Genomic DNA, 13,846 nt, shown 5'->3' on the forward strand with positions numbered 1-13,846 from the left:
ATTGTCTGTGATCTTCAGTTTGACCTAGCACTTCATCCTAAGGTAGTAGTAAAAGGTTTGGAACAGACCAAGCAGAAGGAGATTAATACTTTTACAAATGAGAAATAATGAAGATGATATCTTAAAAGAAAAAAATCTGAGCATCACCGAACAAATTTGATATCTTGATCTTAAAGAAATTCTGGACAAAAAGATATAAAACGTAGGCATTGCTGGACTTCGGAAAAGCCAGACTGGCAACAGTTTAATCTATATAGCAATACTGTGGAGCTGAGTTTAGAGACAAAATCTCTTTATATGGAAGTGTGATGTTGATAATTATTTGTAGGAGGAATATCTAGTCCTGCCTCAAAAGCAGGATCTGTTGATGCTGACTTAAAAGAAGAAGACACTCTCTGGTTCTCGATAGGACATCAAGTTCCAAAGTTTTTAACTTGCATATGAATGTTATAAATAAAACTCCAGCAGGAAGCAGTATTTTACTAAAAGTTATCTTGCACTTTTTTGAAGAGCTGTCTAATTACCTTGTGTCTCCTGAATTTGCAAATCAAGAAGAGAAAATAAAGGTGATAATTGTTCATACTAAAAAAAGGAAATGTTTGTTCAACTTGCCATTTTTCACCATCTGATATATTGTATTGGCAGTCTTGCAAAATGTAGTTGTGCACTGTGATTAATGGAGTTTTTAATTGCCCGCAGTTAAAGTCCTCGTTGGTGAGAGGTGCTGATAATGGTTAGCAGAACAGAGAGAAAAACTTTTGCCATTTTGAAGGCTGATGAATACCAGTGCATATCATTAATTAATCAGTGATCCAGGAAGTAGTAGCATACCAATAATTAACATGTATGTCTTCTTCTATTTAAGGTATCTAGTGGATAGTCGCTGGTTCAAACAGTGGAAAAAATATGTTGGTTTTGACAGCTGGGACAAATACCAGATGGGAGATCAGAATGTGTACCCTGGTCCTATTGATAATTCTGGACTTCTCAAAGGTAATTGCTTCTGATTCTGTATTAAGTCCCTACTAACATAAAGTGCAAATTTTTCACCAGTTGTTCATCTTCTGAAGTCAACAGTGTAAATGAATCTCAGCAAACATGAAGGTAAAAATTTTTGTTTCTTTGTCTTCAGACTATGGCATGGGAACTGGAATAGATTTTCCCAATAAATCACAATTTTATAGATAAAATTATTGGAACTTCTTTGCAATGGTAACAGAATATTTAATAATGTACAAATTCCTGGTTTATAATGAGATTTTGGGTTATCCTGGGAGCTGAAATTTAGTCAAGTTGACAAATAGCTAGCTTGGTTTCACTAAGATTTCTTTTTTTTTTTTTTGGTAGCTTAGCCAAGTTGGTTGGTTGATTTAAAATAAGATTTGTAAGTTGAACTCTAAAATTTCTTTTTGTAAATGAGCCCCAAACCCTTACTTTGATTCTGGAACAATTGAAGAAGTGGTATTATACAGTTCAGTGACTAAGTAGTGTGAAATGATAGACAATAATTCCTAATTTTTTATGGCCTTCTAAGTATGGCTAAACGGTGTCACTACTATAATTCTTAGGTCTGACTGACTTTTGCTGAACTGTAGCCAGATTTGTAGACACAGGTCTCAGAATACTTTCCCACGTATTTTAATCTTCATGTCAAATTTTATATTTAATGTCCAGTATGGAAATACCATTAGAGCTGTTAATATTTAACCTGCAAAATCTAGTGGATACAAAATCTAGCAGATAATTGGTTTTCTTCTTTGCAATTACAAATACTGTAAATAGTACTGCCTGTTTTGTTGGCAGTAGTAATATAAATTTATGCAGCTTCATGGGATTTGTGATGAACCCTTGACTTTCTTAATTCAAAACTTCTATAATTAATATCTCATTATTTTACAAGTTAAATGTTAAAGCTGACTGCCTGTTTCATAGAACTTGTCATACCATGTTGTACTAGTTGTCAATGTGAGTGAGCGTGCGTGTCTGACAGTGACTAGTATCAGTGCCTTTGTAGAAGGTGCTGTATTGTCATAGGCATCTATATGTTTTCTTCCATCCACAGACTTTAAGGTCTTTTTGCTCCAGGTGAGTGATGTGTTTTGTTTTTTGAAATGCGAGGATATAGATCTTGTACGTTCTTGTATGTTCTTGTAGTAAATCTTGCAGCGAGGCTGAGAAGTTCAGGTGATACTTCTCATGAAATCAGATGTAGTAACATCTTTTTATCCTCAGTGAGGCAGGATCAGTTTGTTCTCTCTTCTGTATCTCCTCGTTAAAAAAAAGGTGATTTCTAGTTGTGTCAAGCATTGTGTGTTAGTTGATCTGTATTACTTATAACTTAATCTACATACATGTTCAGATTATGTTTAAAGTTGCTGTGGTTATGAAGCCTACTTTAGGATTAGCTGTCCAAATCTGAAGTCATGCTAGCCATTTTCCTCAAAGTTCCTGAAAACTTATATTCTATTGTTTTGACACTGCCAATACCCCTTTTAAAATAAAGAGCATTGGGGTTTATGAACTTCACTTTTTGCTCATTCATGGTTCTAAACTATTGCTCTGCATTGGCAGCGATGCCATACATCCAGTTACTGTCTGACATCTGCTGTTCTTGTGTGAAGGTAGTTTTAAAACTAGGGGCATTAGTGCTGAGCAAATACTAGCTGTCTCCTTCACCCACCGCAAAGCAGCAATCCTCTCTACTAGGTTTTCTATGTAGCATAAGTTGAACCTGAAACTGCTTGGATTTAATCTTGTCTTAAGCACTAGTTGCTCCCACACCACTCTCTTTAAGTGTTAAGTCTGAAAATGTGCATCTGATATAAAGAATAAAATAATCTAAATTGGGCCTGCTTTCTCATATATTCTACCATGTAATGCAGAGATAAGGAAAACAGTAATTAAATACAAGAAAGACTGATTCCAGGGAAGTGAAGCAATGTGTTGTGCTTCTATTACTTAAATGCTTCTCCCTTGTTTCCAGAACATTTGGGTGAAGTGCAAATATGTGCAAAAAATGTTGAATGTAATGGAATACACATGTGCCATCTTCAAAAGAAGAGAGTTATAATCAAAGCAGGCACAAGGAAATACTCTTTTAGAGTAGCTGATTTTTCATCATAGAAAAGGTTGTATATGAGGGACTGAATTGTCAGAATCAGGGTACCTGTTTGATGGTTCTGAATAACATTATACTAGAATAAATGCTGATGTTTCTAGAAGGACAGAAGAAAATCCAAATTAACCTTCTTACTATATCAGATCAGTGCAGAAATACGGTCTGAATCTTGAGAAGAGATATCACAGAATCACAGAACATGCCGAGCTGGAAGGGGGACATTGAGTCCCCCTCCTGGCCCTGCACAGGACCATTGCCAAGAGTCACACCATGTGCCTCAGAGTATTTTCCAAGCATTTCTTGAACTCTGTCAGGCTTGGTGCTGTGACCACTTCCCCGAGGAGCCTGTTCCAGCACCCAGCAACCCACTGGGTGAAGAACCTCTTTCTGATATCCAACCTAAACCTCCCCTGATGCAACTTCAGGCCATTCCCTCGGGTCCTGTCACTGGTCACCACAGAGAAGAGATCAGTGCCTACCCCTCCTCTTCCCCTCATGAGGAAGTTGTAGACTGCAGTGACATCTCCCTTCAGTCTCCTCTAGGCTGAACAGACCAAGTGACCTCAGCCTCTTCTCATAAGGCTTCCTCATCTTCATTGCTCTACTTTGGAGGCTCTCTAACAGCTTAAAGTCTTTCTTATATTGTGGTGCCCAAAACTGCACACAATATTCAAGGTGAGGCCGCACCAGTGCAGAGCAGAGTGGGACAATCATGCCCTTCAACCGGCTGGAGATGCTTTGCCTGATGCCCCCCAGGACACGGTTGGCCCTCCTGGCTGCCAGGGCACTGCTGACTCATGTTCAACTTGCCATTAACCAGGACTCACAGGTCCCTTTCCATGGCACTGCTTTCCAGCATCTCATTTCCCAACCTGTACAAACATCCAGGGTTGCCCCATCCCAAGTGCAGAATCCAGCACTTTCCCTTGTTCAACTTCATATGGTTGGTGACTGCCCAGTCCTCTGATTTGTTGAGATCTCTCTGCAGGGCCTCCCTGCCTTTGAAGGAGTCAACAGCTCCTCCCAGTTTTATGTCATCTGCAAACTTGCTTAGTATCCCTTCCAGTCCTTTGTCCAAGTCATTTATGAAGATGTTGAAGAGCACAGGGCCCAAGATGGAGCCTTGTGGAAGCCTCCAGTAGTGACAGATCACCAGTCTGATGTTACACCATTCACTATTGCCGTCTGTGCCCAACCCATGAGGCAATTGCTTATCCACTACGTGTTTATCCAGCTGTGTGCTGGACATTTTGTCTAGAAGGATCCTGTGAGAGACAGTATTGAAAGCTTTACTGAAGTCCAAAAAGACCACATCAACTGGCTTTCCTTGATCAACAAGATAGGTTACTGTGTCATAGAAGGAAATCAGGCTGGATAAGCAGGATTTTCCTCTCATGAAGCCATGCTGGCTGTGACCAGTGACAGCATTGTCTCTCGGGTGTTTTTCAACACACCTCCCAGAATAATCTCTACCAGGCACTGAAGTAGACTGACAGGCCTGTAGTTTCTCAGGTACTCTGTTCCCTTCTTGAAAATCAGGACAAGGTTTGCAAGCTTCCAGTCAGCTGGGACCTCTCTGGATTCCCAAGACGGCTCAAAAATCATTAGATTTTGCAATGGCATTGGCCAGCTCTTTTACGATTCTTGGATGAATCCCATCAGACCCCATAGATTTGTTGGGATCCAGCTGGAGCAGCAGATCCCACACCATTTCAGAGTTGACTGGGAGTTGATCATTCTCGCAGTCATGGTCCTCCAACTCAGGGCACTGAGACCTCCTTGGTCCATTATCTGTGTTGAAGACAGAGGCAAAGAAAGCGTTAAACACCTCTGCCTTGTCTCTGTCCCTGTTTGTGAGGTGACCATCCTCATCCTGTAACGGGACAATGCTATTTCTGTACTGCCTATTGCCATTAATGTATTTGAAAAAACTCTTTGTATTGTCCCCCACATTTCTGGCCAGCTTTAATTCCAGTTGAGCTTTGGCCACACAAATATTCTCCCTGCAGTGGCAAGCAGTATCTCTGAGTTCTTCCCATGTCATGACCTTACTTCCACTGGGCATACACCTTCCTTTTTTGCCTTATCTCCAAGAGAAGATTCCTGTTCAGCCAAGCCGGCCTTCTGCCTCACCTACTTCACTTCCAGCATTTGGGAATTGCCTGCTCCTGTGCCCTGTGTTGAAAAAGTGACCAGCACTGATGGACCCCAGCACCTGCAAAAACATTTTCCCAGGGGACCTTACTCACTAATTCCCTGAACAGCCTGAAGCCTGCTCTCCTCATGTCCAGCATTGAGGTTTTGCTGGCACTTTTCCTCCTGCCAACAGAGATTTCAAACTTGATCCCTTTGTGGTCACTGTGGCCAAGAGGGCCACCAGTCTCCAATTCCTTCATGAGATCCACTCTGTTGACAAGCAGCAGATGAAGGAGGACATCATTCCAAGTTGACTCCCTTAGGGCCTGTTCCATAAAGTTGTCATACAGATTTTTAAGGAATCTTCTTGCTGGGTTGTACCAGCTGTGTGATGCGACCAGTAGATTTCTGTCAGGTTGAAGTCCTCCATAAGGACAAGAACAGTTGACTTGGAAGTGTCCCTTAGTTCCTCAAAGAATAATTCATCAGCGTCAGCATCCTGACTAGGCGTTCTATAGCAGACTCTCACAATGACATTTACATTATTTGTTTGCCTCTTGATTCTTACTCAGAGGCTCTCAACTGTGCCATTGCCAACTGTAAGCTCCATACATTCTAACCCTTCTGTTACATACACTGCCACCCCCTGCTTCTTCTGCCCTGCCTTATCCCTCCCGAAGAGCCTGTAACCAATATGTGGACCTGAAGATTTGCTTGTGGATTTTTCTTCATATTGTGCTCCCAGTCACAATGGGTTGTTTGCTGTATCTGTAGTTGGGTACTTCCAGATGGAAAGACAGCTGCCCCTAATTGTCTGAGGCTCACAGTGGCTCACATCTGGAATCATCTCTTGTACCTAAAAAGTAGCTTATTACTGTAATAAGGATTGAACTAAAGCTGGAAAGCATGCTGCTTATCTAAAGAGATTCCCCAGTTGTGCTTCTTTCAAGTGCTGCATATTGCTGTCACTGTGAAGAATTTTGTAGTGACTGTTTCCAGAGCACATAGAATCCTTTAAGTAGGAGGGTTGTACCATGCTGCTTTCCTAGTCTGACATGGAGTAAATGACTTCAAACTTTGTCTTTGCTCCACAGTTACTACTCATTGTAGCATTTTTAGTTTTGGAAGTATCTATGACGATGTGTGAACATGTGAAGTGGGTGGGAGAAATTAATTGGTTTCTCTGAAAGCTAGAATGGTGTGTGATAACAAGTTGAGTGCTTATAATTGCATGAGGATATAAGGTTGCCACTTGGGTTTCTGAGTGTAGGAATACTACCTTTATTAGGTGTGCTAGCATGAACTGGATAGTTCTGAATCATTTCAGAAGACTTGCTTTGAACACCATAATACTGGTAACATGACCGTGACTCAGAAAATAACACGTTTACTGTTTGTATGAAAAATGTTATATTAAAAACTCCAGTACGGATTTGCAGTATTCAGGTAGAAATATCTTCCTCTTATAGATGGTGATTCTCAGTCTCTCAAGGAACATCTTATTGATGAGCTGGACTACATCCTTTTGCCAACTGAAGGCTGGAATCGGCTAGTTAGCTGGTACACACTGATGGAAGGTCAAGAGCCAATAGCACGCAAGGTACTTTCTAATTACCTGCTGGGATGAATATGATTCAGATATAGTCCTGCAAATACGCAGGAGTTGCACAAGAATTTATTAGCAGATAATAAGACCTGACCTGTGATAATCATACAGACAACTCCTGCTTTAGATGCTTATTGATATCTAATTTTTATTCAGATTTTAGAGGCTTAAGTGTTTAATATTGAGAAAAGGGGATGCAAAGGATATAATACTTTCTTTTCCTGGAAATAAGTCCTCTTAAGATCAATTAAGATCCTCTTAAGAACAATTTGCTTTAAAAGCTTGTAAGTCTATTAATTAAAATATTTTTGTAATTGAGTAAATAGAACTGTATTGAGTGTATTAGTGAAAAGCCTAGCTCTAATAATGTTAACACTGGCAGAATAATTGGTAGTTTCTTTTCTGGTAAACCCAGTCTTTTGTGCTCAGCAGCTTGCTAGGGGAGTTATTTCTTTAAGCAAAAAGCTTACCTCAACACAAGTAGTAGTCCATGGCATAGTGGATATTGTGGCACTCCACTGGAACGAGATATTTAGAAATTAACACCTTTAGATTTATTTGTGTTTGATCTAGCACATAGCACACTTATTACTACAGTGATATGACATTTTGCCAGTTTATTGATAATAAAATGGCTTTCTGTTTGTATTATTTCTTAAGATTTTCAGAATAGTGATTACAGTTCCATCCTCACTGGACTGATTAAGTTTTAAAATACATTTTGGTATGTTTACCATTTCTATGTTGATCATTACAGCATGTTCTTTCAGTTTACAGGGATCTTTATTGGAATTCCTGCAAAACTGCTGAAAGAATATTAGGATTAGAATTTAATTTTATGACTTCTGGTGTAATACAACTTTTTTTTTCTTCCTATGATATGACAATGGTCTAAATGCATGCTGGCTGCTTACTTGAAGTCCACTCTTTTTAAACAAATGCCAGATACAGCTGTAGAAGAAATTTTGTGTCTTCAAGATTCATTTGGTCAGCAATAGAAGTAGTTGGTCGAGGCTTTTTTAACGGAAATACAATAAAATAATTATTATTTTTTTTCTAAGAGACATCCCTGCCACATCTCTGTCTTTTTCTGTAGTTCTGTATGACCTAAAATCCAATAAAATAACTCTCCTTTTTTAAAAATATATCTGTTACCAACTTGTTACTGTTTTTTCTGAAGATGGATTTCAGCAAACTGAATAGTCTTCCATCGTTGTGGTAAAGCAAAAGTTCTGTAATTTTTTCAATTTGGGGGAAAAGTGGAAGGAGACAGAAGTGAAATTAGAGTCATTTCCCTTCTACTTGAAAGGAACTAACTGGAAATATACATGCAGCATAAAGAGTGGCCAGGTAAACTGGCCTAGCTTCATTATTTTCCACCAATGTGAACAGTAGTTATCCTCTGAGAAGCAGTATTCCAGTTCAGCATTTTTCTTTCTGATGTTTTTGTCATTCATTATTCTTTTTCCTGTCTGCCGTTATGGTTTTTTTTCATAAAGGTGGGATTATACTTTTCTTTCATCCCCTTTGTTATGTCAACTATTTTTGAAATGTGGATCCAAATTTTAAATTGATAAGATATTGTACTTGATCTATGTCAAATAATGTTATGACTTTTTGTAGTAGAATGTGGTGATGCTACCACACAGTGTCTGTTTTTATTCTTAGAAGTGTCATAGCCATACTGCACAGTTTTGTTTACTGCAGCTATTTTGTTGTTACTCTAGTAGATGAAAACTAAGCTGCTCAAATTAAGATGCATTTTTATTTAAATGTAGTTTTTGACAGTCATTAAAGCTAAGGCGAGCAATGTAATAATTCACTAATTTCTTCTTTTTTTTTCCTATGGCACATGCGTACAAGTTATATTTGTACAGCAGATAGCAGATCTCTCCTAGCAATTAGCTGGTGGCGCTTTTTTTAACTGTATTTGTCAGATGTATCACATATCAGGCTGATGGTTATTTTTGGAACAGTCTACATGACTAAGTGTACTGCAGTTACACTTTGGAAGATCAAAGGGAAAAACATTTAAGAGGTGACCCTGAATACTTTTTTAATATATTTTACTTTTATTAAAAAAAAATCTGGTATACTTAACTATTTTGTGATAGGTGATACAAAAATGAACATATAATAAACAACTGGGAAAAGTAGGTAAAATTTCAAATTAATGTATTCATTATTGAAATGTAAGTGGAAGATTTGTAGGTTTTGTTTAAAAATGTAATATACAGATTTTATTAGTGTGTATTCTATTTTGGGTAAACATTCTTTAACTGTGAAAACTAGTTCTTCATGTTCTGTGGAAGTAGTATAGAATTAATGTATTTTGAAATAAAATAACTTTTGGTGGTTTTTATCTTTGGATTGAGTATCTTATCTTTGGGTTAAGGATGCATATTTGTCATTTCTACTCTACTTAGCACTTTGAAAGTCATGGTGGTGGTGTTATACACAGGTAAGACAATCATCGTCATGGAAGAAGTTACTTTCTAGTTTACTGTATTTCTGAAAAGCTATAGGGGAATTTTAGTTGTAGTTTTTAGCATTTATTAAGTGCAATCTATTCACTCAACTTCAGTTTCATGAAGAGTTCTCAAAATTATTTTGAAGTGTGTGTATATGAAATCGTACTCTGACTGATACCTGATCCCATTCTGTTTTTCAGGTCGTTGAACAGGGTATGTTTGTAAAGCACTGCAAAGTAGAAGTATATCTAACAGAATTAAAACTTTGTGAAAATGGAAATATGAACAATGTTGTCACACGAAGATTTAGTAAAGCTGATACAATAGGTATGCACAACTATTTTTAAAAATATATGGTTGATACTTATATGTGGTGTCAAGTTCTGAATAGGTTTCTAGGTAAATGATGGATGGGTATTGCGACCATTAAAAAGGATGGGAGTAATTTTGTTTGGGTCAAAGTTAAAAGTTAAACAATTTAGAATATTGGAGTGGTTTAATACAATTTTAAGAATGTAATTGTGTGTTTTATTTCTAAGCATCTGTATTAACTTTAGAGGTTTGAGCTTGTCAGGAAGTGAGGGGTGTGATATTGTTTATTGGATTTCATAGTACTTTTTTCTTTGCTTTTGGTGGGTAAGAAATATATTTTAATGTGTTTCATTAAGCAACACGTTTTAGCCATATATATGAAGAGAAGAGTATATTACAAAACACAAGAACGAATGTAATTCATAAATTAATGGCTAAGGGTGACCTACAAAAGCAGTATTCTTTGGGTTGTGAAGTGGTAGGCTAGGCACAATCTTTTACGGTAATTGAGTTTTCTATTAAACCTTTAATTTACCTTTAAATCTTTAACTTACCTTTATTTGTAGTTATTTTGACTGCTCGTTGAGCATTCTATTATTGTTTGAAATTATATTTTGATAACATATTTGACTTTGAAAATAATCACAATATATGCAAAGATATTTCTGATCACAGAAACTCATTTTTTGATGTATTTGTGCATGTGTATCTGAGATAAGAGTCTTTCAGTCATCTGTATTTGTGCAGTTAGAATTGTACTTTATGCCCAGCCATCACTTTGTTTACATTTGTTGACAGCAACGTAGGGCTTTTTTTAGGTTTTGCTTCTTTTTACATTATGGGTAGTGACTTATACTTACTACCCTTTAATTCTTTGCAGATTGCTTACTTTAGAAACTGAGTCATTTTGCTTTGTTAAATTTAAATCTTTAAGTTAGAAAAGGAATCACTACTTGTATTAGAATAAATACTTAAAAATTGTGAAAATTCTCCTCAAAACAAGACTGCAAGTGTCGTATGTTAATTGGCCTTCTTGAGATCTGGTTTAATGTGGGAAGATGTACTTCATTGTTCTCTAAGGAAACCCAGAAACTTGGAAAAAGTAGTCTAACATTATCCTTCCCTTAGGACCAAATGCAAGCTATTTTGCATCTATACTGAATTTAATTGTATCATTGGAATTAAAGGTAATGGATGAATTTCTGATATTTTCTTTCTCTAATCAGAAGCAGGGCATTTTGGAATGACTTACTTGAAGGTGTATTCATTTTTTCTTGGCAAAGAGAGAATTACAATTATGAGAAAATTGTCAGAAAGGTAATGAGAAGCGGTCAAACTCACTGGCAACCTCTTTCCAGACACTGGCCTTATTTACTTTCCTGAGATGTGGATGATATGCTCCTGGAAGCCTTTAAAAAACATGCCCATTCTGAAGCTGTGCTTCTTGTGCAGAGCACAAAGCAGGACCATCCTATTCAGGACATGCAAAGGAATGTGCCTTAGAAGCAGAGCTAGAAAAATTAAACCCACTTTTTAACAGTGAAAAAATAATCTCTCTTATCGTCCATTAGTAAGATGGTAATTTATTTTTCCCCCCTTCTCCTTGCCTCAAGTATATTTAAGGCAGTTCTGGAATTCATCAAATACACAGCAGAGATGCTCATTATATCAATAAATAATATGCAAGAGGGATCTTGCAGGATCTTGATTACTTTTCACCCTTCCTTGTATATTCCAGTAAGAGATGTATTTTTATTATGGTTGCAGAAGACTTGTAGTACAAAAGAGTCGGTATCAGCCCCACTGAAATGAGTGGATATAAGGTACTATGGTCTTTTCAAGAAGTTTTAATTTTTCTAGCCACCATCATTGATTATATTATCTACTGCCCTCGAAAAAATCAGTACAAGACCTTCCTTAATTCACAAAAGCAGAGGAATATCCTAAGTACAGTATAATACCTATGAGTCTTCACATATGTGTTATTCCTGGAATACCTGTGCTTTTCCACTAAAATAGAAAACAAACTAAGCTGTATGTCAATAAATAAGTACAGAGTAGGAAAAAGTAATTACAAAGGGTGGACCTAATAATGACAGTCGTTCTCTTGGGATGGTACTAGGAACATCTGACATGTTCTTTGGACCTTCTTGGGAATCTCCTACAGTTGAGGACTCTTGCCTTGGAGACAGTGCATATTGACTTTGAGGGTGATTGATATCTAACTCTTTTGGGGGAGGGAGGAAACGAGGAAGGAAAATGAGCTAGATGGAGTTCAGGCAGCATTTCAACTGAGTTGCTGATCCCAAAGAACATCAGGCTTCTGAGTGAAAATCAGTTAGTGATCCATTCAGGAGTCACTAATGGGAAAGTATGATAGGACAAAGTAGTCATCAGCTAATATGTAAGAGTTTTACAAAACACAGAATGTCAGAAACACTAACCTCTGTTACAGGTGAATAGGAGTCAGGTTTTATCTGCAATGCCATAAAATAATTCCAAAATTGAGCTGATAAACTTCACAGAAGATTACACCAGTGGCTCCACACCTAATGGACTTTTGCTAGCAAATTATCTTAGCAAATGGCTTTGATTCATCTTTCTCTTTATTCTGCTGCAGAATACAAGAATATAAAACTTGCCATCCTTGAGGACTGTTTATTCTGGGATCAGTGATTAGACTTTTCCTTCTTTATGAGGGAGGGATTACTGATTCATAGTACAGATTGACATTAATGTCTCAGGGTTTTCTTTAGCCAGTATTTGTGATAGCACTAGCCTTTAGGAGCCAGGGTGTACTTGTAATGGAGCCCACTGAATTTCTCCAGTGTCTTATTAAGACTGTTCCAGGGAGTTTTTCAAAATAGTACTTAAAGCATGCAGGTGTTTTTATAGATGAGCTAATTTTTAAGAATATAGGATATAACCTGTATGGGATCCATAACCTTTAACTCTCAAATTGAACTGTCTCAAGTTGTGTGCGTACAGCTGATGGAGTGAGAGGCATCTTTAAAAGGCAGTTCTTCCTGTCTCTTTTAGACATCATCCTAGTACTAATAATTTCATACACTGGGTGTATATAACTGCAACTCCCCAGGGAATTGGTGGAGTCACCATCCCTGGAAGTGTTAAAGAAGTGACTGGACATAGCACTTAGTATTATGGTTTAGTTGATATACTGATGTTCGACGCAAGGTTGGACTTGATCTTGAATGTGTTTTCCAACCTCAATGATTCTGTGATTCTAGGAGAGGAGAACCCCCATACACAACATTCCTCAAACCATACCTATTTGATATGTTTTCATTTAAGCTGGAACAGGCACTTTTACTTTAGATCATAACCCTGTAGTCCAGTAATACTTGCTGGGGATAGGAGGAAGAATTATAAAGTATGCAATGGTTATGTTCATGGAACTATGTAAAAGAACCTTATTTTCACAGTCTCAAAATTGGCATAATAGTCAAGTGGAACATGTGCTTCCCAGAGTCTTGGACATAATGTGTAGCTGTCCAATAAGACTGGTGCTCCCTGTCTCGTAACAGTTCTGTTAATGAGGCAGGAATATGTTAAAAATTAACATAATAAATGTTAACTTAGTACTTACGACGAATATGAGCTGCAATGCTCAGATAAGTAGTTGTCCTTAATAAGAATGAAAAATTATATTTTGTAAATTCTTTTAGTGAAAGCCATGAATAAATCTGGATTTTCTACTTTTTTACAAGATTGATGAGTAGATTAGTTCTTAGATTCACATTTAATTATTTGAATTCACTGGTTGAAAATTGATTCAGACAATGACTTTTCTTTTTGAAAGTCAACAAATCAAATAAGTCTGTTACCTTGTTGATAGCATCTATCTTGCCTACATATCACTTCTGTTACAAAAACAGATGATCCAGTCTAACATTTGCTTTCAGACTGAAATATGTGTTAACTAGTATAGAAAGAAATTGTATTCATTTGCCTACAATATATACAAATATTAGATTGGCCAGTTGTCATGCATTTCACAAGACAATGGCTGGATTTTTGCAAGGTATTTTAAAGTCTCAATTTGACTTTTTGTGCTTCACGTAAGAAGGGAGCAAGGGGAGCTGACACACTAGTGTTTTATCCTTAGGCTTCAGAGGAATGTCTTTCAGAGAGTTTGCAGTGCCTATTTTTATAATTGTGCTTTCAGTGATCATCAGGAGTAAA

The 13,846-nt window shown here is 37.3% G+C and overlaps 1 protein-coding gene across 6 annotated transcripts in view; it reads left to right on the forward strand.

The window, feature by feature from the left end:
• The window catches only part of USP15 (ubiquitin specific peptidase 15), a 62,781-nt gene that overhangs the window by 8,896 nt on the left and 40,039 nt on the right, over positions 1-13,846 (forward strand). For 4 of the 6 annotated variants that reach the window (XR_004357416.1, XM_032689583.1, XM_032689577.1 and 1 more), the window contains exons 2-4: positions 866-993; positions 6,724-6,854; positions 9,532-9,658. Coding sequence is in view for 5 of the 6 variants with exons in the window: in XM_032689583.1 (XP_032545474.1) it covers positions 866-993; positions 6,724-6,854; positions 9,532-9,658 (386 nt within the window). In the remaining variant the exon portion in view is untranslated. Of the gene's footprint in view, positions 1-865; positions 994-6,723; positions 6,855-8,779; positions 8,899-9,531; positions 9,659-13,846 lie in introns of those variants that run through there. The other 2 variants (XM_032689579.1, XM_032689581.1) reach the window with 2 other exon arrangements.

The sequence above is a fragment of the Chiroxiphia lanceolata genome, chromosome 5 (assembly GCF_009829145.1).
Source record: "Chiroxiphia lanceolata isolate bChiLan1 chromosome 5, bChiLan1.pri, whole genome shotgun sequence".
In the NCBI taxonomy this organism is placed as follows: domain Eukaryota; kingdom Metazoa; phylum Chordata; class Aves; order Passeriformes; family Pipridae; genus Chiroxiphia; species Chiroxiphia lanceolata.